This window comes from Morone saxatilis, unplaced genomic scaffold (genome assembly GCF_004916995.1).
Source record: "Morone saxatilis isolate NCDOM2014 unplaced genomic scaffold, NCSU_SB_2.0 Contig12, whole genome shotgun sequence".
Classification (NCBI taxonomy): Eukaryota; Metazoa; Chordata; class Actinopteri; family Moronidae; genus Morone; species Morone saxatilis.
In genome coordinates, this window is record NW_023339674.1 from 17,251,268 (window position 1) to 17,277,643 (window position 26,376).

At 40.9% G+C, this 26,376-nt stretch overlaps 1 protein-coding gene across 1 annotated transcript in view; it reads right to left on the reverse strand.

Moving 5' to 3' along the window:
* The window catches only part of sema6bb (sema domain, transmembrane domain (TM), and cytoplasmic domain, (semaphorin) 6Bb), a 122,190-nt gene that overhangs the window by 55,660 nt on the left and 40,154 nt on the right, over window positions 1-26,376 (reverse strand). Inside the window, exons 2-5 of the mRNA XM_035653190.1 lie at window positions 8,855-8,982; window positions 7,432-7,546; window positions 1,728-1,788; window positions 1,520-1,582 (exon numbers count right to left, since the gene is read on the reverse strand). Coding sequence (XP_035509083.1) covers window positions 1,520-1,582; window positions 1,728-1,788; window positions 7,432-7,546; window positions 8,855-8,963 — 348 coding nt within the window. The 5' untranslated portion in view covers window positions 8,964-8,982. The remainder of the gene's footprint in view (window positions 1-1,519; window positions 1,583-1,727; window positions 1,789-7,431; window positions 7,547-8,854; window positions 8,983-26,376) is intronic.

Consider the following 26,376-nt stretch of genomic DNA (forward strand, 5'->3'; position numbering starts at 1 on the left):
ACACATACACACACACACAGACATTGAATACGGGCTGTTTATGTGTGGCAGACAGCAGCTAGGGATGTGTGTGTTGGAGATATAAGAGGTATTCGGGCGTGGGCTGCTGGGGGCTGCTGGGACGTTTCACCCCATCTCTTCCTCACCGCCTCAGTTCCCAACGCCCACCTGCATTTTCTGGGGGCACAAACCGCATTCCTAACTCATGATAGTGGAACAAGTGGTGTACAGGTAGGAGTGGCTCTGTTCTTCTGATCGATGTGTGTGTGTGACGGGGTTAGACGAGCAGGGACAATGAGACACGGTCACCCCCCTCCCCCCCCCAACAGACTGAGCCAGCAGTCAGAAGTCAGATGATTCCAGGCAGAATGGTAAAACATGTGCCATAATAATGGATGTAAGACAGAGAGATAGCTTAAGACGAAAACTGAGTGACTATCCATGATTTCAACATATTTCACTGACAAACTGTCATCCATCCACATTTGAGCTGTAATTAGTTGTATGTAATCTTTGCAAATAATCTTCATTTGTTTTGGGGTTTTACCCAGATTTTATGCTTGTGTGCATCCAAACCCTATTGTGTTTCAGGCTGCAAAAGACACTGCTGACTACTCTGAGAAACAACTCAGAAAAATGCTTCCAGTAAAAGAAAGAGAAAATAATTGGTGAGAAAATGCAAATGAGATGCTAAAGCCAGTTAAAAATCAATAAGTGAGGAGAGTTTTTGTGCTACAAATGGTATTTTAAAGTCTGTTTTTCAGCCAAATTTTGTACTATTAATTATTTGATCTGATGTTGGACCATTTAACACTCATAAAATCTTGTTTTTCATTACAAATAGTGCTATTTACAAACCACAGCATGGTCATTTTTAATGTAAAAGGGATAAGGCTCTTTAAAGCACCTTTAATTAATGCATTTATCTTAACAGTGGATCAAATTAGTTCTTATATATAAAAAGGGTAGCTCAAAGTGACAAAGCCAAAGACAATTATCACTCCACTCCACAGCTCTATGGAGCATCTTTCAACTCAATGTTTTGGTTTTACTGTTGGCAACTTTACTGTTTTGGTTCAATCTCACAGCTTTCATTAGCATGTAGCTGTTTTCAGTGAAAAAAACAACTGTATACTTCAATTAGTGACTACCTGGTGAACATAATAGCAGTTAAAGAGCCAGATATTTTGCTCAGGAGTTGGTAGAGACCAAAACAGAGCTAAATGACAGTGAATCAAACATTGAATTTGTATTTGCCAGGTGACCAGACTCCAAATGAAAGCTAATGTTGCTCTGTGTCTGCTGGATGTTTAAATAAGCAACTGTTTGCTAATACTTCTGCTAAATCAATGTCAATGTTGTGTTTATAGGTTGTTGAACTGCCCCCATATGGCCAAAAAAAAAATCAATGAATGCAGATTTCATGTGCTGTTTGCACACTATTATAAGAGAGTCGGAGAGAAAGGTAGAATATATCTGTTACGAAAAACAAGATGGAGGAACCGACGCCCTGCCTCACCTCATGCTTGCCCTTCATCCTGCAGATCCTGATGTCATTCTTGTTTGACTCCCATGTTCTTTTCTGTAGGTTAAAACACACATGCACTGCTGGTTAACTACATTTGCATTACCCTGTAGTAGAAAATGACATTTTCCAGCCTAATGACAAGTAATACATCCATCTAAAGGTTGTAAATGCTATCGGTGTCTGTCCAGAAGGTGGTCACCTTGCTGTAGAACATCTCGTCTCCTGCAACAATGTCCAACTCCACACGGAAAAGGTCATCCCTGGAGAGAAAAAGAGGGAGAGAGTGGCAGTCAGCCAACACAGCACTATCCAAAGCTTAAGATAAGCAAACCATGAATACCAGTTCCACAGTAGAAGTACAGCATAGATATTATTGCAAACTCAGGACAGTGTAGGTCGATGCAGATTTTCTTTTGGATGAAATCCAGGCTACACATTTAATACAAAGTATAAAGAGTATGAATATTTCCACTATCTATTGAATCTGTGCAGTTTTAATACTAAATAATTCAGTGCATGCAGCTATGTAATGCATACATATTAGAGACATTTATTCGTTTTAAGTTGATCAAACCCTCAGAGATTAGGGAACAGCTTTACAATGTCTTCCATTTCTCCCAATATCTATGAGAAATTGTACCCGACTGCATAATGATGTCTCATATTTCCCCTTCGCCTTTTGCCTCCGCTCATTAAACTTGACTTGCTGCATTGAATTTGCTCCTAGGCCCCAAATTCAGCTTATCAGTCTTATTCAAAAGCCTGAAATTGAATTAATGGATGATTTAATCAAGTTAATCAAGTCATACTGATGCTTGCACACCCCCACATGCTGCCTAGATGTGGTCCAACACCATGCATGTATTCATAATATCCTAAACACAGCTTTCTCGCACTCGTAACCTGCTGATAATTCTGCAGTAACCTTGGATGTTCCTGTGAAAATGCCAGCTAAATGAGAGCTGGGATAGGCAGCTAAAAGCTGACGTTTGCATATTGATCAAGGCCTTGGTATCTGCTGGGATGGATCTGAAGCTTGAGCTTCATCTAAGCAATGGGCCAGACTCTGAATGGGCTAATCTGTAAATCTTCCATAACCGTGTTATTGCAGCAGTATTGATCCCATCTCTGATCCAGCTCTGCCTCCCATCTGTGATGCATGTTCTCTTGGTTTTCTCTGACAGAGGGAGGAGTCATCATGCGCGCATCCATGTACAAGCACCTGCTCCTGTGAGTATTCATACCAACTGAGTGTGTGCATCAATGTGTGTTTTGTATCTGTTTTTCTGAAAGAGAGAGCTGTGAGAGATGTGTGCATGATGAGAGCGCAGGTAGGCCATCAGGTTACTTCACTCCTGAATAATTCATCCTTACTTCCTGCTGGTGTGTTAGAAGATTCCCGCTCTTAACTCAACCTCGCAGAACAGGACAACGACTAAGTGGCGGAGAAGTGCGAAATCACCCAACACTTGCTCGGTACGTCCCTGTTTAACAGGTCAGAGTTTAAGCGTTCTCCAAACAGTGGAGTGGGCCAGAGTGTGAGGCGTAATCTCATCCAGGCTGCTTCAGCGTTGTCTCAGCATTAACATAATGAATATAGCACCAGGCCTCCTAGTCAGAGTGGCTGGCAGCCAGCACTGTTGCCTCTGATAGTGCAGAGGAGGGGGAATTATTTATGCTGCTGCTTCTCTTTCTCTCTCCATCTCTTCTCTTGCCTTCCAGGTTGTTTGAATGATGCAAAGCCTGTGGCCTATGTTTGTTTATATGTGCATTAGTGGATTTAATGTGCATTGTATGTAGAAGGTTAGGATTCAGAGTAAGGACTAAGATGTGAAGAGTGTAAAGATTTCATTATTCTTTATGTTGCAGGATGTGCACGCAGCCTTGAATAGCCTTGACTCGTTATATGGGGTCGTAACTTACAAAGGCGCCTCAGCTTACAAAATCTAGTCTTAAAACCTACAAATCAAAAGTCTCGTATTTCCTTCTATGTGAATGTGTGTGTATGTGTGTAGGATGAGCGTGTGCCTTTGCTGTTTTTCATAAACGCCTCCAACCTTTTTTCTGACCTGGCTAATACAAAGTCAACAAAGAATCAAGAGAAACTGTCAACATTTCCTACATTTCTGACTTGACCAGCTCATGAACTTTCTCCCTTTGGCCTGTCAAACAACAGCAGACTCAAGGTCACGACATCTTAAGCCGCCAAGTTTTCTTATATTTCTTTTTGGTTTTCCTACTCTTCTTCTTGCTAGCAGCCGTACTGTGGTTTAGTGTGAGCAGCGCTGAGCCTCTCTGAGCCTCCAAATAGAGTGTGCGGGAAAATCTGCTCCACTGGATGAAACTGGGATGGAAAGATTTGAGCTGACCACCTAGTTACCCTGACACTTGTGCTGACTGAGGCAGAGTTCTCTGTGGCATGTCTGTGTGTGAGTCTGCATGTAACTGGGTGCCTGCAAAGATGTGCCTGAGTAAGTAGCCGTGTCCCAGTTAGATATTACATATTATATTCTAAGAAGTGAATATGCAGTGCTCTCAAAACTCCTGAATTACCCACTATTCACTGAGGAAGCAATGTTTTGGTCAAAGACCTACTTCAGGGATTAAACTCACATTACTTAAAAACAACATCTTTATGTGAGCGTATGGCTGCAACAACCAATCAAAAAATGAGTTAAATTAAATGAGAATGAGACAAGAAATGTATCTCAAAAACAAAACGTACAGAATTAACTATGTCCTTTACTGACAATACAAATCAGGTAATATCTATCAATAAAATAAGTTTAAATTGGCATAAAACTAAATGGTGACCAAATTAAGTACACTCAGAATGCATTCTTAGGTTGTTTGTATTGTATGTATTTTCCATTTGATGGACACAATGCAGAAATTGTGAGGAGAGAGTTATCTGTGTATTTTGTTGTTTTCTCTGTTGTTGTCAAGGATTCGAGCTGAAACATTTCATTGACTAATTGGTTAGTAAATCAACAGAAAAATAACCTAGCTACTTTGTTCATTATAATTTAAAAAGAATAAAAAGGCTCACAGATTTTTTACATGTGAATATTTTCTGGTATCCTTCATCTTCTGTGGTTGTAGAAATATAGTTGTTAGTGTCTGTCTTTGTGTCTTATTAGCCATTATATATGTTCCCCTTTGGGTTTGGTCTGTTCAGATCTACTCAGTTCATGTTAAGTTGTTGCTTATGGGCTTAACCAATTGAACATAATTAGTAGATGAATTGCTAATAAAAAGACTCATTATATATTTATATTAATTATATCATTAGTTCAATTTCCAAAATTTAAAACAGTAGCTTTGCAAAGTTTGTATCATTGGCAAAGTGCAGTAACTTGCTGTTTACTGATTAGTCCAGAATACACAGTTCATAGTACTTTGTATATTGTGTGGGAACAGTGTCTGTGGTATGTGTCCATGTGGGTGTCTTCACCTGTGTGTCTCTGCCCACGTGTCCTCGTCTGCATGCTAAACTTTCTCTGTCAGCCGCTCTATAGCCAAAGAGCCTGGCAGCTTTACCTCTCAGGCCTCCCAGTCTTTGCCACAACTGAGTGTCCTCGCTGTGCGTCTGCCATGAGGCATTTGACCTGGTTGTGACCTCCTTGTGACCCCAAGTGACCTCTGAGGTAAGTGTCTGTGGGCTAATAAACTGAACCAACTCCAACCTGGCAGTCAGTCAACACACTTTCCCTTTCTAAAATGTAAACACACACAGACCTAGATGGCAATAACCTCTTATGCTTTATCACAATTGGAACATTTAATAAGGTGTTGGCTTCGTTCCTTCGGTCATCTTGTCAATAGGTAAACACTTGCCAATTGGTTTATATTTGTGAGGATTAGACCTTTGGATCTGACTGAGGGCTGAAGACCACAGGATCCACAGCTGCTCATCTTGACAGCAATGAAATGGGGCTTAACACAGCAAGGTGCTTTACTACACCTGCCACCAGCCAAATACACAGTTTACTTTCATTTAGCAAGGATGGGAAGAGGACAGGGAGAGGTAGCTGCTCTCAGCAGGTGCTTGGGGCAGGGATTTAGCAGTGCTTGCAGTTTGAGGTGCAGCTATGCTAATGGTGACAGGATTTGGGGATGAGTGAGGCGTCTTATCAGGCCATGCACTCTGTAGCAGCTTTTGGCAGTCATACCTGCCACCACACAGGTACTTATTTATACATTATACATCTTAAAGCTCTGCCTCCCTGCTGGGCTGTATGTGGTTCACACAAGCTTTTGCACATGGATCTGTTTCCTAGACTGATCATTTTCTGTCAGGAAGCTGCAAACAATATTAGCTACTTACGAGAAATATATAAATATACAACTGGAATGCTCTTTCTCATGATGCCATCAACCCTGGCGCCCCTCTCATCTTTCTGCCTGTCAGTCTTGCATTTCATTATCATCTGGTTGGCTGAGACATTCTAATTAGTTTACCTCTGCTATTCAGTGAGAACTTCTGCAGCTGTAAATTGAAATTAACGTTTCTGAACCTGCTTCATGGCTCTGGTTATATTTTAGAGCTGCAGACTGCAGTAGCTGTACAGTAGTTGCCTGTGGGCAGCTTTACTATCAGGCTGTGTGCATGTGCGTGCTTATAGACTGTCTCAGCGCAGACAGCATGTCTGGAAACATGTTACATAGCTTGATATATTTACTACCAACTCTCAGTAGTGAGGTTAGACCAGCTGGAGGCCAGGGACTGGGTCATTTCCTGGACCACAGTGGCGTCTCTTATTGGAAACCACTTCAATCTTTTTTCAGGCTGCCATTACAGCAAATAACCAGCACCATATGTGGAAACTGACTGTGTCTCATTTTTTTAACATGTTTCAAGCTAAATTATTTTTTGGACAACACTGGCAATAAATCTTGAGGTGTATGTTTTTTGTTAGCGCTCCCTGACCACCAGGGCTACTGTCTGTCTATCAGCACATTCTCCAGACTGACAGACATATGGGGACCTAGAAAACATTTGTTGGGCCAAATATCATCTTCAAATGAAGCTACTGACAGATTTGTTGCAAAAAAAACCCCTCATCTCTGCGGTCTCTGAAGTGATTGAACTGCAGCTAGCGCATTCATTTTACCAAGTAATCAAAATACATTAAAGAACTTGTGAATAGCTAGTAAGAAAGGTATGGCATTAACTTAACTGTGTAAGAAAAATTGACTTCCAAGTTTTAATGTTTCAATAATGTTTGTTAGGCACTAGCGTTTAAAGATTTTGCAGAGAAATCAATACACTGATAACAACTGCCTCAATCAGTGGATTTGTTCAAAGGGGGAAAGTAAAACTATTCAATAGAACACAAAACAGAGGACCCTAACGTAGCTTAGCTGTGTTGTACCATCCAGTTTTTATATAACCCTACTCTGCCATATAAACTGCTCCATTAAAGAGATAGTGTTTGTAGACAGTTATGAGACGGGAGTTGATATATGAGTTGAAATATATCTCTTGAATAAACTACATAAACTTGTCCTGTTAGCAACTAAGGGCCATCTTTATTTAGTCCTTCACAATTAATCAATTCAAAAATCAACACTTAACCTCTCTACAGCAGTACTGATGGTATGTTTTATTAGTAAATTTGGGTTTGAGGCTCAGATGCTGTAATTCCTAAAATAATGTCCAATGAAAAAGGCTAATGTTGCTTGGCAACAAACGTAGTGATAATAGACATTCCAACTGATATTAAAGCTGAAAATGTCTCAGAACTATATTTGTACTTGTATAAGTGTGTGATGCAAGCAATCAAAGCGATATCAAAGATCCCAGATTTCTCAAAGCTTTTTCTCACTGTAGACGAAGCCACAAATGAACTGCTACTGTAAGTCCATTAGTATGCCTGTGCGTGTGCTAATGCTTGTTGTACCTGGCTCCGATGTAGAGTGTCCGATTGACTTGGAGGATCCTCTGGATGTGTAGAGGCTCTTGTCTCAGCCATGTTCGGTGGGGTCGGCCCAGAAACACTGGGTGTCTTCTCACCACTGTCAGTGAACGAGAGACAGAAGCACACAGTGGCTGATCCCAAACTGACATCCATCTTTTTCACAAAAGTAGTCAACATAAAAATGGTTTTGTGTTTTGACAGTTCAGCGGTAGTAACAGGTGTAAGGTAAGTGAAAATTTGAGACCTGCATTTGAAAAAGGAGGATATCTGCTACATTAAGCATACAGAGACACAGAGCAGAGCACAAACTGAGGTACAAGAAACAAAGAAGGTCTAAACTATACCTCATGTCTCAGGTGACATTTTAAAAACATCAAAAAAGTAAAACAGTGTTTGTTTGAAGTAGAAATGTGAGAAATCAAATATAACATTGAAAAGCATTTTCAGTACGTTTTAATCACGTTGTCCTGCAAATGTAAAAAGACAAAGAGAGAAAACAGGAGAAGAGAGTAGCATAAATAACTATATAAAACCTGTATGGCTATCTGTCTTTGACCTTGACTGCAGAGTATTTTCAGCTGAAATCCTTCCATTTTCTCTCTGCTTTATCATCATTAATTCTTCACATCACACCCTATAGTCCATTAATTTTCTCCTCTTATTAACCTCTATGTTTTGTCTGCTTCTGCTTTATTTCTATCCTGTAATTTTGTCCTATTGTATCTACATCACTCCATCCCTGAACCCACTGTGAACCATTCTTTTCTGTCACTGTCCTTCCCTTTTTCTCTCCTTGTCCACCTCCACACTTGCCTATATTTGTCTTGCCTGTTCATCCAGATGAACCTGTATTTTCTACTATAACTTATACCTGCAGTAAACCACAGCTGCTGAGTCTAATGCAGCTTCTCCATTGTAGCCCTCAGTAGCCTGACAACCTCTACACTCTACTGTTTGGCACTGATACGTCAAGAAGGGTCTGGACTCAACTGGGAAACCATCAATCAATACTATTGAACTGCAATCAATCAAGGTCTGGTTTGAGCTGGAGACTGCCAAACTGATATGGAGACTCAAAGTCTGAGTGTGTAAGGAGCTGCGTCTCTTGAGGGTCTGAGTGCGTGTGTGGGAAAGTCATGAATTTAAGAGCCCCTACAGACACTCTGGTCTCATTCCTGAGTGCGACCCCACACCTCCTGATCTGGACCCTAGTCAACACCCTTCGTGTGAGAGCATGCCTGACCGCCACAGCCCACATCATGACCTTTGTCTCCTCCACGGCCTCTCCCTAATTCAACACCCTGCCTGTTAGGGCGTGACCCCCACACCTCACACATCACGACCTGGCAGAGAGGCACGGAGAGGAGTAGGCGGCTAGAGGGCGAGAAAGTCAGGAGGTCAATACCTTCAGTGGGGATGAAGTTGAGGGGCCCCGGTTCCTCAGGGAACGCCGAGCTGGCGGTTCGGAGCAGCCAACACAGCAGAAAGAAGGAGGGAGGGGCTATGGTCGTCATAGCAACACAACTGTGGAGTCTGTGGAAATAAGATAAAAAATACAAAAGGAGAAAAAGGAGTGAGTGGATGCTAACTGAGGCAGAGGAGCGGGGCACACATAAACATACACAGACAAACAATCACTCACTCAATCACGGACTAACTAACTAACTGGCTGGGTTGTTTTCCTGACTGAAGATCTATCTTTGTATTCCCATAGCATCTCTATCTCTTTGCACTGATGAGAGAGGAGATAAATTGCTGCTCGGAGCGAGGGATTAAGTCATCCACTGAGGGGAGAAGTGTCCAGTCAGCTCTGAATGCAGCCAGATCACTGTGGCACAACATGACCACATCAAACAGCACACCGCACTATGACACATAGAAAGAGGCAAAGGAGCAACATCTTGGGCAATATATGCGGTATAGATGAATGGAAAATCTGTATAGGCAAAGAGTGAGTGAAAGGCTCAATAATGCTCTACACGTCAAGCATTATCCAGGATATGAAAGACTGAGAGAGGTAGAAAAGTGGTGGTTTACTTAAATTAAATGCTTGCCAGCGACGCAAATCACCTCTCTGACGGCGGAGCTTAACTGTCAGTATTTTTCATCGGGCGGTACAGAGGCACATGCAGGTCTTGGATGTGATTCATGTGGAAATACAAATGATACCCAAATTAGGTTACCCTCCACGATCCATCTAGAAAATGCATCAAGCACTCTGCCTCGCAGGAGAAAACTTCAGCCACAGACCTTATGCCTTGCTGGCCACTACCTCTGCGTGTTGTTACGTCAATTTTTGCTGCTATAGTATTGTGCGTGGTGGAATTTAATGTGCATCCAAGAGGTGTTTTTATTCAGGTTATTAGTATCTTGAGCTCTTACTGATCTGTAATCATCTATCAATTTTTCTCTCTCCATACGAGCCTGGCATTAGAATTGTGTTTTCCTTGAAATTTCACAAACGCAGTAATCTACTAAACCCCATAACTTGACTTTCATTTTGTTGTCATCTTAATGCTGAATGCAACATCAAGTAATTTGTTTTGAAAATCAAGTGGAGAGGACTTCCATCCTCACTGTCACAAACACAACAAATTTCATGCAACATCTCAAATTTGAATACTCAAGGTTGGATTTCTTTATGCAAAACTCCTTAACATTTTACTGTGGTCGTAGATGCACAATGTGTAAAGCAATGCAAAAACAAACACTTAGCTGAACGTACACAAGTCAACGGAACTGCACTGCGGTTTTGAGAGCTTTACTGGCAAAGATTAAATTTTTTATATATATTTATAACAATAAAACATTAATTTTGACATGACATAAATCAAAACAACAGCAATTTTAAGTATAATAGAAGACTCTAAAAATATAAAATTTCATACACTTCAACCAAAAGTATGTGGACAGCCCAACATTACGTGAATATGTGATGGTTGAACATGTCATTCCAAAACCATGGCCTTGATATGCTGTTGCAATAGCCTCCACTCTTCTGGGAAGGCTTTCCACAAGATCTTGGAACCTGGCTGCAGGGATTTGCTCCCATTCAGCCACAAGAGCACAATTGAGTTTGGGCACCTCTGCTGGGTGCTCCATACCAAAGGTTTTAAAAGGGGTTGAAGAGGGGACTCTGTGCAGGCCAGCAAAGGTCTTCAATGCCAAACTGGCACAGCATCATTGTGCCACAAAGTTGGAAGCACACTATTACATAAAATATGATTTTATGTTGTAGCAACACTCTGTAACGTTTGCCAAACAGCAGCCACAATTAAGAGGAACCACTGACAGTATGTATAGTGGACAGAGCTTCCAGGTCTGTGAAGTAAAGCTAAAGCGGAAGTGTCTTAAACATGCATTCTATGTAATGGCCAGCAAGGGGCAGCTCCATTGGCTACAAGAAAAGTTAGGTAGTATTGAGTCTAATAGAGAAATGACCTGACTTATCACGTGATTTATTACCTCAGTAAATAGTTTTCTAAAGAGTTTATGGTCTCAATCACTAATTTCTTCTTCCATAAATTATGTTCATTTTGTAAATGATGGTCCAATATGAGTAAAACAGATGATAAAGCAGAGTATGCTTTAGGGCATGGCTACTTTGTGATTGACAAGTAATTCTCTGAGTGAGTCCGTCCAGCACACCGCAAGAAACTCAGATCAAACTGTTAAACTAGCAGACCTGATCAAATATGAATTAAGATTAGGGATAGGTAGGTTTACACTTGGGATTAACACATTATGGGATAATGATAAATGCTAAAACATAGGCAAGTATAAGTCAGGGAACTGACTGTAATGTCAGTAATACCAATATCTATCTGAAATTTGCTAACATTAGTCACCAAACTGGTCATATACCATGTTAGGCATCTCTTTATTTGTAAAAAAACAAAACAAAAAAAACAATGTGTGTTTTCTTCTAAAGTATTTCTTTAACATTTCCCTTGTAAGTAGAAGGAACCTTGCTCATAACATGACTAAAAGTATGTATACATACATTTGGCCATATAGTGTGAATTCATTAAAGTAACAAAGTAAAATATGGTAATAAAGTACAATACTTACTTAGGTTTATCTAAATCTACAAGTAAATTAAATACAAAATAAAGTTCAACAGAAAATAAAAACTTGAACTACAATGCAGCAACAGAAGTCTGTATACTGTACTCTATGTAATAATATGAAAACAGTTCATCTTTCTTTCATTTTCAGTTTTTCTCTCTCTCTCTTTCTCTCTCTCTGTCCCAATGGATACAAACAGCCATTGTGCAACCCATCTCTTTAATGGAGTAGCAGACATAACCTTATCAGGACACATAATCTTTATGGGACATTTCTCAAATTCCCTTCGCTGACTTCAGAATAAAAGTGGGAGGCATGCTAATTACTCAACACCCACAAGCAAAATTACAGGAGGTGAAGGGGAAAAAGTCACCAAGAGAAGAAAGGAGGTCATGGGGTAGAGAGAGAGAGAGAGAGAGCGAGAGAGAGAGATGGAGTGAGAGATAAGTGAGAAACATTAAGAGAGAGAGAGAAGATGAGAAGTCAGGAAGTCAGTATATCCAATCAGAGATTCTATTGTTTCTGCTATTAATAATGTATGAATAAATGTCAGGCGGTACGCATTCGATTAGTATAATTAGACACCCTGGGCTATACAATTTCATGGGACAGCAGAATAAGTAGATACACAAGTATAAAACCAAGTGTGTGTGTGTGTGTGTGTGTGGGCGTGCAAATGGTTCAAAGCCAAAGCATCACTGTAATTATGACAAATAGCTGCACCCGAGTCCATTCAGAGGCCTCACTGCATGGCACAAGCTGTGCAGTAGTATGCCATTATCATTGAACGGGGCACACTGCAAGTCACATATACATTTTGCCATTTGGAGGAGACACTAATTCAAAATATTCAACCCGAGGGTGCTATATCACTCCATGTTCGAAATTGAAATGGCAGTAGACGTCACTTAAGTCGTATTGAAGCCGGCACGCTGTGTGGGCTCCATGGATTTAAGAAATGTTAAAAACTACACTGTCAGTAGCAAATTATTGTGTCAGTTCTGTCACCGGGGGGACTATTGTTTCCAGTGTTGTGACAAACATATTCAGGGATTGAGTTTGATTTCAGGCACCATCCCAACCAGCTTTATTTGGATGCCAAGTTAATACAGATGGCAAGTTGACGACAGTGGAGGCAAAATGCAAATGATGGCTGGTCAAGGGAAACTTCAGTCTGAGCTTTAATACCCCATCCACTCCAAATTATTCCTTTACTATTAATGAAACAGGACTACTGAACTCACCACCGTGCTCCATCCGCTTCAATGGATTTACACAGACTGGTTAATTTGTCTGTTTCCAGAGCCCCAGATCAATTTGATTATGGGTGTTTAGGCAGGTAATTTCCTAAACAAAGTCATTAAGGGATCATTTAGCTGCCAAAAAGGTGCGTGTAGGGGGAGGAAGGTGTCAATTTCTGGACCCCATCAAGCCCACCTCAGAATGATTTCCACTGTGACCAACTCAGATAACTTAGATAACAAATCACCAAGCAATCAATGATGTCTAGTGTCTTTAGTAAGTAAGTAAAGCCCTAATGAGGACTGATACTGTTCTGATACAGAATTAAGTCTAAGACTAAACAACAGAGGCTTAGAAGAGAAGAGGAAAATGGTTTGATTGCGAAGAAGAGATGTGAGGAATGCCTGCAATGTGGATTTGGATGCTGGTTATGCCAAGATAGTGACCCTCTGCTGCAGGGGTTTGGATACTTTGCATGCAAATAGAACACCTCATCATCAAATGAAGGCGCTAATATGCTCTGAAACGCTTTTGTCAGTTATTACGGTTGCCATGGCTCTCGCTTTCTTCTACCCTCAGTCTCCCTACCTTTTCTCTTTCACCATCTTGTTACACCTTGGTTTCTTTCTTGCTCTCCCTTAGCCCCAGTCTTGTTGATGTGTACGCTCTCGGTATGTTTTCATTACACAGCCATGAGGTACTTGCACTAAAAATTGGATGGTTGAAAGAAAACCAAGATTATGCGTGTCCTAGATATAGGAAAAATGGTAATGAAATAGAGCAGCATTAATGAGGACACTGTGGTGGTTGGGGTATTTATGATTAAAATATTTAACAGAGGGGCTGTCAAGTATTATACAGAGGTATCAGTAGTGGTAGAACACAGTACTCAAGCAATAGTCTATATAATCCCTTTTCACAGTGGTCGCCCAGCTTCAAAAAGCCTGCAGAGAGGAAGAATTAATTCAAACATGGTCTATTTCCACTCAGATTCTTTTATCATCATTCTACAAGGCAAATTATATTTTTATTAATGTTTTCTATATAAGTTGCAAATATTGGACTGAAAGTTAGAGTTAAATTCACCAGATGCTCAAAAACAAATTGTCAAAAACAATGCTAATGTGACTACTGGATTTGTAAATAGACGACTGTTTGCTAACAAGCTTGTTGTGCCTCCCCTCAGGGGCCAATTTAATCAATTAATGCAGGTTTGAATTGTGTGTGAGATGTTGTCATGGTTTTCTGTGATTAATAATTGTTACACATTTATTCAGAGACATTCACAAAGATATCGACATTTTGTCACAATATTCGCTTTGTTTGTCCTTATGATATAATAGCAATAGAAGTATAGTTGCAGTAGAAGATGACAGAACCTCTTGATTCAATTCAATTCACAGTTTCCAATAAAGCTCTGTAAAAAGAGATAATATTGGAGGGGAGCCAACAACAACCTGAAGGGTTTCAAGCTCGAATAACCTTTGTTATTTAAGGGAGACACACTCAAACTATCAAAAGACTTTGAGCTTGATCCTTAAAACACTTAATAACTTTTTAAGACAAATTAATGTTCAAAGAAATACTCTTTTGCTGGAGGCACAGGGGTGAGCTCTACTTTGCTCTGCTTTTATTGTTCCGCATCACTGAGATGACCTTCAGAATTTGGTACATGAGACATTGCTGGTACACGGGAAAGTATATTAAGTAAGCAGTGGAGGATTTTATGATTGTTCCATTTTCTTTATGTGGACTTAAAGACACCCCATAGATTTCCCAGAGACTGGCCTAATTGTCATATTAGTGAGAGAGGAGAGGCTGCTTTATGGAGTGTGTAGAATCAATGACAGGTGATAGCCTGATGCCGCTTGGATCTCCTTCAATCTGCAATAACATAAGATGCTGTCCACGCCAGGGATGTGATGAGGAAAGCAAATGAAGAATAAGATGTGAGAACGAAGGCTGGGAGGGAAGATTTAAGGCAAAGATGGAAATGAACACAGTGTTTTTAAAAAAGGAGGTTGGAGAGTAGGGAGAGGACAAGGCAGGACAGAGCAAATGACAAAAATAATGCACTACAGGGAGAGATGAAGAGAACCAGAGGTGAAAAAGAGACAAGTGAGGCATTCAAACCGAGAGGGGGGAGTCACACCGGACATAATGAGAGTGAAGCCAAAGAATGTCCGGAATGAGAGAAACAGAAAGACAAAGAAACTGTAGAAGAGCACAGAGCCATTTGTACACTTGCAATGCCAGATTTATCTTCATACAGACCCAAGAGTATAGCCTAGTGGGAAGAACCTTCTGGCTCTGTGCTTGCCTGGTTTACAACTTATCTAAAGGCATTTATCTGTATCTCTTTATGAGTAGGAAAATGAAGTCCCTCAGGGGTCAATACTTGGAGTCTGTACATGTTGTCTCTAGACAACATAAATAAAAAACATGAGGCATGTTACCATAATTATACTGATGACACACCATTATGCCGTACCTACTCTTGTTCCTTGGAAACCTCAACCCTCTTAAGTCACAGGTTAAAAACATTAACGATTTAAAGAAGTGGATGTCTCACAACTTCCTGCAACCCAACAAAGACAAAACCAGATTCTTGTTATTGGTGCTGAACCTCTGTGGCAGGAAATGTGTTCTCATTAGCCTCTTTCTTCCTGGAAGTACAAAGAGGTCATAAATCTGGGTTTTATTGTTGATTATGACCTCATGTCCCAGAGCCACATCACCAATAAAAAAAACCTCCCTTTTATCATCTTTTTTAAATTTTTTAATTTTTTAATTTTTTTGGGGGGGTGGGCTTTTATTGCCTTTTTTAATTCATGGTGACAGCTGAAAAGTGACAGGAAAGGGGGAAGAGAGAGGATGAGACGCAGCAAAAGGCCATAAGTCACAGATAAACCCATGGCAGCTGCAACAAGGATTCAGCCTTGGTACATGGGGCGCCAGCTGTACCAGGTGAGCTATCTGGGCACCCCACCTTTTATCATCTTAAGAATATACTTATCTTTATCTATCTTTGAAAGGGTTGTCAATAAATGTAGAAAAACATACATGTGCCGATTTTGTGTTGGCTCATCCCTATCATGTTAATATTGCCAATTCTGAAAAACCTAGTTATGTTCAATATAAACATATATAAACATCATTATTATTATTCATTTTTTATTTAACGTCCAATGGAGTGCTCACATACTACTACATATGTGAAAAAAGTTGCATCAAACCAGTTGTGGCTCTGGAGGGAGCTGCGTGAAACAAAAATCTGGTGCAGTGGAGCTCAGAACAAACTTGATCACATCGCACCTGGGACTTGTCATATCTCTGCATTGGCTTCCAGTTAGTTTCTGAGTTGATCACATTTTACTTCTTGGCTATAAAGTCTCACATGGTCTCACAGTCAGTACCTCTCTGACCTGCTTATGCCTTATGCAGACTGTACTTCCTTCATCATCTGGCACAGGCCCTCTGGTTGTTTCAAGGATAAAATCTAAAGTAGACAAAGCAAGTTTTGGTTTTTATGCTCCGAGCTGCTGAGATACTTTTCCAGATTGCATTATATGCATTACAACATTAACATTGCTAAAAAGCAGACTAAAAACATTTGTTTTTCCCGGTGAATTTGATTAGTTTTGCTCTGTTTGTGTTTCAAACTGCATCTGATTGTTCTGGTTGTTTGTTTGTGCATTGTATCTCCCCTCCAGTTAAATATTCTATATGAATGAAGATTCCTTTGCTTTTCTTTCCTGAATTTAAACAAAAATCTGCTGGGTTGACCCCAGCTCTTCCCTGGCTCCCTTAGATAGATGCACAAATACTTAAGCACATGCACTTTACACACAGACATGCACACAACAAAACGACTAACACACATCTCCTTTGGGCTTTGCGCCTTCACTTAAGCTAAACCACAGTCTTCCCCCTTTATCTCTCTCAGGCCTAATGTAAAAACGATGTAGGAATTCCCTCCACTACAGCGTAATGCACACATGATTTCTTCCCTTTGCTTGGGACTTGAGTGACCCGGGGTCTGTTTACAAGATATTTGCATCACCATGAAATCCTGGAGCCTCAATAACATCGCAGATATTTAAAGAGAGAGGGGAAGAAAGAGAAAAGGTTGAGATAGAGAAAAAAGAGAGCGATTGCACAGTAAATGAAAAATGAAGAGTGACCTTTGAACATAGAACACTGATTTTCCCATGCACTGAGAAACACCATGGATTTATGGAGTGGGAAATATGTGAAGCATGTGCAGTAGGACAAAACATATCTACAACACTCCTCTTTCATCAGAATCAGACCATAAGAACACGTCTCTACTACTCTACTGTACTCTCTACTACTAATAAGGCCAGTTACATCAGTTACTACGGTATCTTCTTTACACAGCACAGTGTGTCTTAATGGATATATAATTTCAGGGGATTTAAAGGTTGGTGCTGGAAAAAGATAATCTCTGACTCTTTCTCTCTGCAGTGCATGTGCTCCCATTAACAGGCGAGAGGTAACCGCTGGATGACAGAGCAGTAATGTAATACCTGTAATAGCTTATTGTTGATGAATGGATATCTTTGAGTATTATTGGAGCTCTCCCCGGAGTTGTGTCACTGTCATTAACCTTCACAGTCCTCAAAATTACAGCTGCTGAGACACCAGGAGACAAAGGAGCTTTAGTTGCGATCTAGAAGGAGTACAACAAAGATTTTTCAGCACCATCTGACAACGTCTGCAGGTTAATTATAGGTCTGTGTTTCAGGAGGAAGACTCTCCAAGAAGGAGCGCTGAGATAAATCTTTTATTCTCCGTACCACGCATATTTTTTATTTTCTACCCTCAATGTTGCTTCTCCTCACGTCTTTCATCTTTCAAGCTTCAACATGTTTCATAAGATGAGGAGAAACATCATGTCACATCACAACAGTGGAGATAGGCCTGACCTTCGGCTTCCCAACAGTTTACAACCATCATTAGCAGGGCAGGGATCATGGGCCGAGGCCATAAATCACACTCAAACTGTCCACGTAGGAGGAATCCAGCTACACTGCAGTAGAAATGAAGAAAAGAAAACACACTCCGAGACTGACAGGAGGCTAAAAGCAACTCCATCCATCACTGGCTGGAGGCTCCATAAAGCCAGTAAAGGAAAACACACAAGGCGATAATCTCCAGCATGGTTATAAATAATACAGAAACCTTGCTAATGGCAATAAAAGGTTCTGCAGCATGACAGAATCCCTCTTGATGTGATTATTCTGCTAAAATATCCCCAAGGACATGTATTATCTTGCATAAATACTGAGGAGTAACTCAATAGGGCAATATGTTCCCATCCAGAGACTGTTTGCCCTTTTTGCTTGTGAATCAGTTGGAAAGGTGGATTTATTGTAATGGCAACAAGTGACTGTCAGTGGGGCCATGAGGTCGGGTGGCAGGCAAAAATAGAACATTTGGGGGAAAGTGGAGGGCACTGCTAAATGAAAACAGACTGCAGACTTTACTGCTTGTTTCTGCACAATGGTATTACTACTCATGATATATTTTCCTGGTAATAGAAAGTATTGAGAAAAACAGAAGGGGAATGCAAATGACTTGCAGATTATGAGTCATTCATACTGAGTGAGTAAATAACAATAAGTGATTCAACTGCAAAGTGATTTTCACCTTGATATTTTTAATCCAGTTTTCACCCTTTTTTATGAAAATTAATTAGTCCTAATGGGAAAAACTGTGATGAACTTCGAGCTGAGTGAATCATTGCTATAAAGACTGTGATACCAATATCGTAGTGGTGTAGTGATTCTACAATCTGCTTGGCCTGTGATATTTGATTCTCACTCATTTCCATATTTTTATTTTATTTTTTTAAAGAAATTGTATGCCATTATTTGATAGGACAGATGTAGGGGGACAGGGAAGAGGAGTGTTCAAATTACTAATTACACCTATATTAGTTGTTGTAAGTCTTATCCCTGTGGGATCAGACAGAGTGGCTTTCACTTATTAAAAAAACAGTTCAACATTTTGGGAAAGCTTATTCCCTTTCTTGTTGAGAATTAGACAAAATGTAGATCTTGTTTTGTTTCATCCATACAAAAGTGTAAAAACAACACATTGTGGTTTTGTTGGGTCTATGAGCCAGACTATTTCTTGGCCAGGAGTAAAGTCGCTTCACTAAGAAATAATCTGGCAAGAAACCCCTTGTAAAACAAACGAGACACAACATATTAATTTGTGAGCTTTAGTGGTTGCAGATTTGATGCTGTTGCCAGTCTTCTTTATGCTAGGCTAAGCTAACATGCTGTTGACTGCAGCTTTATACTGTATAAAATATTTCCCAAAATGTCAAACTATTCCTTTAAATTTTAATGTTAGCAAGTTGCAAATCTGCTGTGAGGAATAACAAGTGGGCAAAAAAAAAAAAATGGACAACACAAAGTGGTTGAACAAGGCTTTAGCAAGGTCAGATTGTACAATACCCAGATACCTTTGGGTAATTCAATGTGTGAAAGGGCAGCATGAAATTGTCTATCTAAGTGATTCTGTTACAGAAAAGAGCCGTCAGGAGAGGAGGACAGAGAGGTAGAAGGAACACGGAGGTCTGTATAGATTTTGGGCTTCACAACCACATCTCTGCATGCTAATGGTGTTTACCTTGTCTTCCTCTATCTTCCCTTCCTGCACAGTGCATGAAACTCTGCCAAATGAAGCCACTGTCTACTGTCAAGATCGCCATATTAAATGCAAAGTTGATGGCGTGGCTGTTTATGAGCCACAAGCTATACCATTCAGGAATATGTCCCTCAGTATTGTCCAGATTTTTTATTCAGGTTAGCAAATTTCACAGGAAAATCATCTTGTCAAGCGCTCCACTCTGAACGCCCCCATCATAAACAGTATCTAAAAGCAATTTTCTTTTTCCTGACAGAGACAGGGAGGCTCAGTATATCTTCTCCCAGTGCAAAACCGACAGAGTAGGGCTAGCACTGGTGAAGATAAAAGTGGACCTGCAAGTCCCCTGCCTTTGATTTCACACTGATGCTCACATACAGATGCACCCAGGGCTGTAGATGCAAACGCACTTGCACACACACTCAAACTCAGTAGATTATTGCACATGCATCTCTCTACAGTTCTTTCCTCTTTTTCCACCATCTCCTCTCACCTTCCTTTCCCCTCCCACTATCTTCTCTCACCACACATCAGCCACCTGCTCACCCAATTTAGTCAGATAAATTCCACCTGTATCAGTTTCAATACGAGTTCACGCACTGGCTTCTCGTTTCTGCTTTAACTCTCCCTGTTGCTTTGAAAGCCACATCTCATGTGGTATAGGGAGACACAGACACAGACACAGACACACACACACACACTCACACACTCACACTGCGGTGTCAATCAACAGATGTCTCCAGTTGACAACTGTGCACACAAGGCAGCTGTGAACAAAGACACATGCCTGCATCAGTGTGGAGCCTTAGATTCAAACTGAAAACAAACAGAAATAAACACACGCACATACACACACACACACACACACACACACATACACCTATATCATTGCATTGCAGGCATAACTCCCAGGCCTGGCTGTGTGCAAGTTTGATCCCTCTCACCGTGTCTGAGAGGCATGTTAATCAGCGAAGGAGGCTGCCAGCTCAGCCATATATGTCTCTATCTTTCTTGCTCTCACTCCTTGTGTCTCCTTCTCTCTGCTTCTATCTGCATCTATTCTCTCCAATCTGTCTTCGCTCTTGTCAAACCCTGTTTCTCCACCTCTACCTCATTGCATTTATCTCGCATTCCTCTCCTTCGCCTCCCGTTCTTGCCCGAGCTCTCATCCCATCACAGCAAATCATGTCTTTCTTTTTGCTCCTACACTTTAATGCATCCACCCCTCCCAGGTTAGGCTGATGGGATTTAAGAAACTAAAGACTGGATGGTTTATTTAGAAGGGCTCGGTGGAGATCTCTCACTTTTACCCACCAGCCTGACATTTCATTGCCCTCTACTTTTCCCTCCTCCCTGTCACCCACGAGGCTTTGGGATCTGTTTGTGCCTGTGTTAAAGTGGATTTGGTTATGGTGACTGGATCAGGGTGGGTGGCTGTGGGATGCTGGATGAGTTTCACAGGACCAGTTTTAAAGAACGAGCTTTGAAAGCTGAAGGACAGAGAGAAAAGGGACGGGGGAATGGGAGGATGGTAAGGGGAGAGAGAGTTGTGCTGGGAGAGATATAGCGGTCGCAGAGAAGGTTCCTAAGGAGTTTTCCACCCGAGCACTCAGTTATAAGTCATGAGGCGGGGGAGTGAAGGGAGGTGGTCATCTCAGTGCAGACAGCGATAACAATGGTGAGACGGATGACGAGGGAGTGGAGCAAAGGGAGGGCAGAAAAAGAAATTAAACAGGAGAAGGAGGAGAACACGCAGAAGTGTGGTGAGTGCATTCAATTTAGAGAGAAGAGCGTGTCCATTCAATAGCTCCACATGTGTAGAGTGCCAACACAAAAGAGGCCTTTTAGGTTTATTAAACAATGGTGCGAGGCCAGGAGACACAAATTAAAAGAGATGTTGCTTCCTTGACCTGAATAGGCCCAGACAGATGGTCAAAGAAAATGTGTTAACAGCTTCTTTTCTTTATTTTACCCCACGAGGCTCTGGGCTCGGCCTCCATCCGTCATGTCGCACTTAAAAATAAATGCATTCACATGACACACTTCGGAGATAACATCTCAATGGGGTGTTCCCTGCTCAGTCACCCAGTAACATCAATTCCTATTTGCATAAAGCTGACTCAAGCTCAAGCCCTCCTCACTAGTTCGACGATCACAGGAATGTTCAACAATGTCATTTAGTACCTGGCATCTCGCGGAGCGGATCAAATCAATAAAAGCCATTTCCCTTGGAAGTCAATGGCCCCCGCTCCGGTTGTCAAGTTAATTCAATAAAACCAGAGACGAAACAAGAAGCGCGGAGCAATATGTTGGTGAGCTCTCACTTATATGACATGGAACTAACACGAGAAAGAAGCTCCAGAAAGGTATGCAGGACATTTGTACTATTGATTGCTGGAGTACAATACATGCTCAAGGATATGTGAGGTTGAAAGGCTGTAAGGTGGAGCTGTTCTCTCTGTGTTACCTGTCAAGAAGTCAGTGGAGAGGAGTGAAACAGCTCATCTGGGCCTTTTAAATCCCACATAACAAAAACAAGAATCCAACACACAGCCCCATCAGCCATCTCTCACATCTCCTCACTAAAGCACTGGTATAGTACACAGGTTCTTTGTGCTCCTTCCACTCCGGCAGATTGGTAGCTACAGACATTATTTTGTTCTCTGAATAACAGGGTAAGTGGCTCGTTCATTGATTGGTCTATCTCCAGGCTTTTGAGCAACAGGATACAATGCTGTGGAGCCAAACAGACAGGAGACTAACCCCCCACTGTGGCTGTTGACAGAGGCTGCCATTTAAAAACACTGAGAAGAGGAGAAACAACAAGGCGTTAAGGAAAAATGCCCGCTCTGGTTTCGCCAGGATTTGTCCTCCAACATGCTCATCCTGATGGAATATTCTAAGAAATACTCTGGAGTTTAAACTTCAAAAAGATAAGAGGGGAATGCTTTAGGGAATTGTTGCCTGATTCTGCATGAAAGGAAAATTCCTCCTTTGGATACTCTTACGGAGTCGTATATCTTCAATCTGTGATGTTCAATGGGTTCCAGGAGCTGTTTTGTGATGAAGCAATTTGCATGTACCCACTTTCCTTAAAACCAGTTTGGTCTACTTCTGCTGAAGGCTCCTTCATATTATAGAGTGACTCTGAACAGCCCTCAGAGAATGTAAATACGATGCATTCAGTTTGTGTAGGTGGACACACTGAGGCTTGTAGTACAGTAACAAACCCCTCAAAAACATAAAATGGCCTCAGGCTGCACTTCTTTCTGGACTATAGTGGCTACTGTCAGTGGAGAAACTGCTACTGCCTCTTTTCACAATGTCTGTCTGCATGTTAGACTAGTATAGAAACTCAAGTCCCTTCTCTTTGATTGTGATTGACACAAATTCAGTTAGAGACAGCCCTGCCATTGTTTATGAAAGGGAAAAAAATATAGTTGAATTTGTTTTTTTAATGGCTCCATCCTGCCCACTCAGAAAGTCATCTCACACTGGGGAGAAAACAAAAAAACCCTCTGGGAACTGAGTGAATGGAGCGAAGGCAGCCCTTTGTTGTTCAGTGTTAGCTGCACACATGATAACACTATACGATGGTGCAAAAGCCCAATATATCATATTTATAGTAAGTGATAAAGGCAACACATAATACACAAATTAGTTTAAATAGAATAATGTATGGGTTCATTTTCAGCTGGTCAGTGAACAGCAGGACAAGGCAGCTGATGTTCAGCTGATCTGTGCTGCACATGTTCTTGTTCCCGTCTGAACATACGCTAAGAGCTCCATACGGTGACATTTAACATTTATGTTTTTCCCGGTTAATATTTCATCTGCTGTTAAACTGTTGTAAAATATTTCACTCTGCTGCTAATATCTTGATGTTGTGCCACACCGTCTATCCATGGCCAGTTATCTGCAGCAATACAAAAAGAAAACCACAGAAAAACCAAATTACAAAGTGGCAGCTGTTCAGTTATGATGAACCTTTCCAAGTAAAACCTTGCAAAACAAGTACAGTAAAACTGTGGTACGCGGTTCTGAATGATTCCTCATGAAGTTTCTGTCACATACAGCAGAACGCCGTTAACACTGTAAAACAAAGTACCATAAAGATTTTGGCACGCATTAACGTAGAGAGAGCATATGCTGTACTGTCAGTGCACATTGCAATTAGAAGTAAAGCAATGCTCCAGGCAGGGATTGATCCCGCAACAACAACCTGCCTGTTTATTGACAGATATCCGGGGTTTCACTGCTGCACAGAGATGCCCTGAGGCCACTTTGTTGGGCCCCAGCTCTCTCTCTCTCTCTCTCTCTCTTTCTCTGTCTCTCTCTCCCATGCCCCCTGTTCTTTGTGACCATGTGAGAAACAGCGCTATTCAATATTCCCTTGCCAATGTCAGGCTTGGTTTTCCTATGAACAAAGAAGTCCAGCCTCAGAGCACGAACGCTGTTATTATTATTTAATTCCGGCAGTGGCAAAGCAATTTGATTAAGACCTACCTTGCCTTTGGAGCTTTGGATTTGACTCCCATGTCTGAATGTAACTTCTTGCATTAATATGATGTGCAAATTGCATTTCTGGCACAAACACAATGCAAGATACAATGTGTGTTCAAAATGTGGAACACGTATCAAGAATTATATCCAACTGGCCAAGTCAGATTTGTTTGTTTGTTTGGATCCCCATTAACAACAGCTTAAGCACTGGTTATTCTTCCTGGGATAATAGCCAATGCTAATAGATGATCATACAGTTTACAACAGTCTATAACCAGATAATCTAAACTGAAAGTGAACATGCCTAAAATAGAAATTTTAATTTAATAATCCATTGACACAGTCTAAACTCTGAAAGTACTGTAAGAAAGTAACACATTTTAATCTAGCTAGATAGCTAGCTACTGACACTGAAAGTGAGGCGACACATGGTATGATCCGATTCAGAGGTGTCTGAAATCGTATTACAAGATTCTTCCAGGCATGAACATGGGAAATATATTGTAATATGTACAATTGCAATTAGCATTTTAATACTGGAATATTTCGATATTTGATAAGTAATACTACATACATACTACATAACCATCCTATCAATGAACTAGGCTATTGTAAAATTAGCAAGCTGTGTTGAACATATGGTCATCACACTGTGAAACAATGTGTGGAAGTGTTTTTGGATTTGACACTATAGATGGAAAAGTCAGAGTAAGTTAAGGCAATTTACTCATTTTGAAAAGTAAAATGCAGTTTCTATTGTTTAAATAAATACAAATATGTTTAGTTGTAGCTTATTTTTTTGTTTTAGTGCAAGTTTTGGTATTTTTAAATAATAGTATGGGGGCTATTTGTCAGGAGCAAGATTTAAAATGTTCAAAATCTGTATTACGAAGGCAATTGGCTCACCTAAAACTTTTTTTTATCTTGGTGTAGTTCTTATTTTCAGTTAACTAAAATGCTTTTTCACACCTAGTTTTAGTTTTTAATTTAGTTTTAGTAAACTTCAATAACCCTGCTACAGTGCAGCGATTCAAGATTCCCAGCATACCAAATGTGCATTGTAATGAGCAACGATGAAGCTGTGATGAAGACATACAGTGGCTCTGTTTACACAGGACTCAAGTCCTACTTAGCCAAATATTCTCCATCTGCCGCCTATACGACTGTGGAAACACAACATACAGCTGAAGGACAGCTGTCAGGCCCTTATTAAAGAGTAAGGGGAAAAAAGAGAGTGACAATTGATGTCTATCTGGAGGTGAGGATGGTAAAGTACGGTAAAAAGAAGGAAGTATGGAAAGTGAACAAAGACAGAGAGAGAGAGAGGTAAGCTCGGAGTAAGAGAAAGAAAGAGCGCATAAATGAATTTTAGAGTCAGAGTGAGATGACACGGGGAGATAAAAACGAAAATAGAGGGTTGGATTGGAACGGCTGGAGACAAATAGAAAGATAGTGGAAAGGCAGCCTCGCCAGCAGTGTGGTAATGCCGCGCTCTCTCGCTGAAACAGTTTGGCTCATGACAAGATAAGGACAGCCATCACAACCTGAGCCTCCATTTCTACGCATCCCGAGTGGTGGATGAATAACACTCCCAAAACTCTTTTTTCCCCCACATTCTTTATCAGGAGCTTCTATTGTTTAAAATCACACACAGACACAAACTCACACAAACACAGAGAGACACAAATGATTAGCCGTTACACTGGCATTAAATGGAATTTAAAGAGCGTTGCAAAAGGACGGACACAGTTCATCAATTTATTGCTCCTGAATTAGATCGCTGGCTTTATGGGTCTGAGGCCATAATGGCTGCTTCGTTTCTCTTTCTTCTCTCTCTCCTCTTATATTTCAGACTTCTGGCCACAGAGAAGAGGTGACTAAGTTTTAGGCTATATGTCAAAGCCTCTGCAAGCTTTGAAATGGCTGCCCAGTGCTAATCAGAATGAGTCATGCTGTGGGAAATCTGTCAGAGAGATAAAAAGAGTGAAGGCAGGCAGGGACAAAGGGATGAGGGAAGCAGCAACAGTGGTTTGAATAAGCAAACATTAAGCTATATAGTTGTTCATTAACCTCAACATCCACCCCTCGCCGTTCTCTCACTCATTTCTTTCCTGTGTATTTCCTCCTCTTTATGTCTTGCTCTCCCCTCCTTTTACAGTCAAGCCTTGCTGCGTCCCTCAATTCCAATGGGTGCTATGGCAACAAGACATTGACTCCGACAGAGTCTCTGTGAATATGGGACTCAACATGTGTGTGTGTGTGTGTGTGTGGTTGTGTGGTTGTTATGTGCTGTGTGTGTGTGTCCTTGAATAAATTTGCCACCTTATATTCAGTGATTAAGACCCAGTCACATCAGAAAGTGGCTCAGTTAAATTGATCTGCTTGCCTGTGCAAAATATACGGTGTTATCAGGGGTGTAGTGGGGGCTAAACC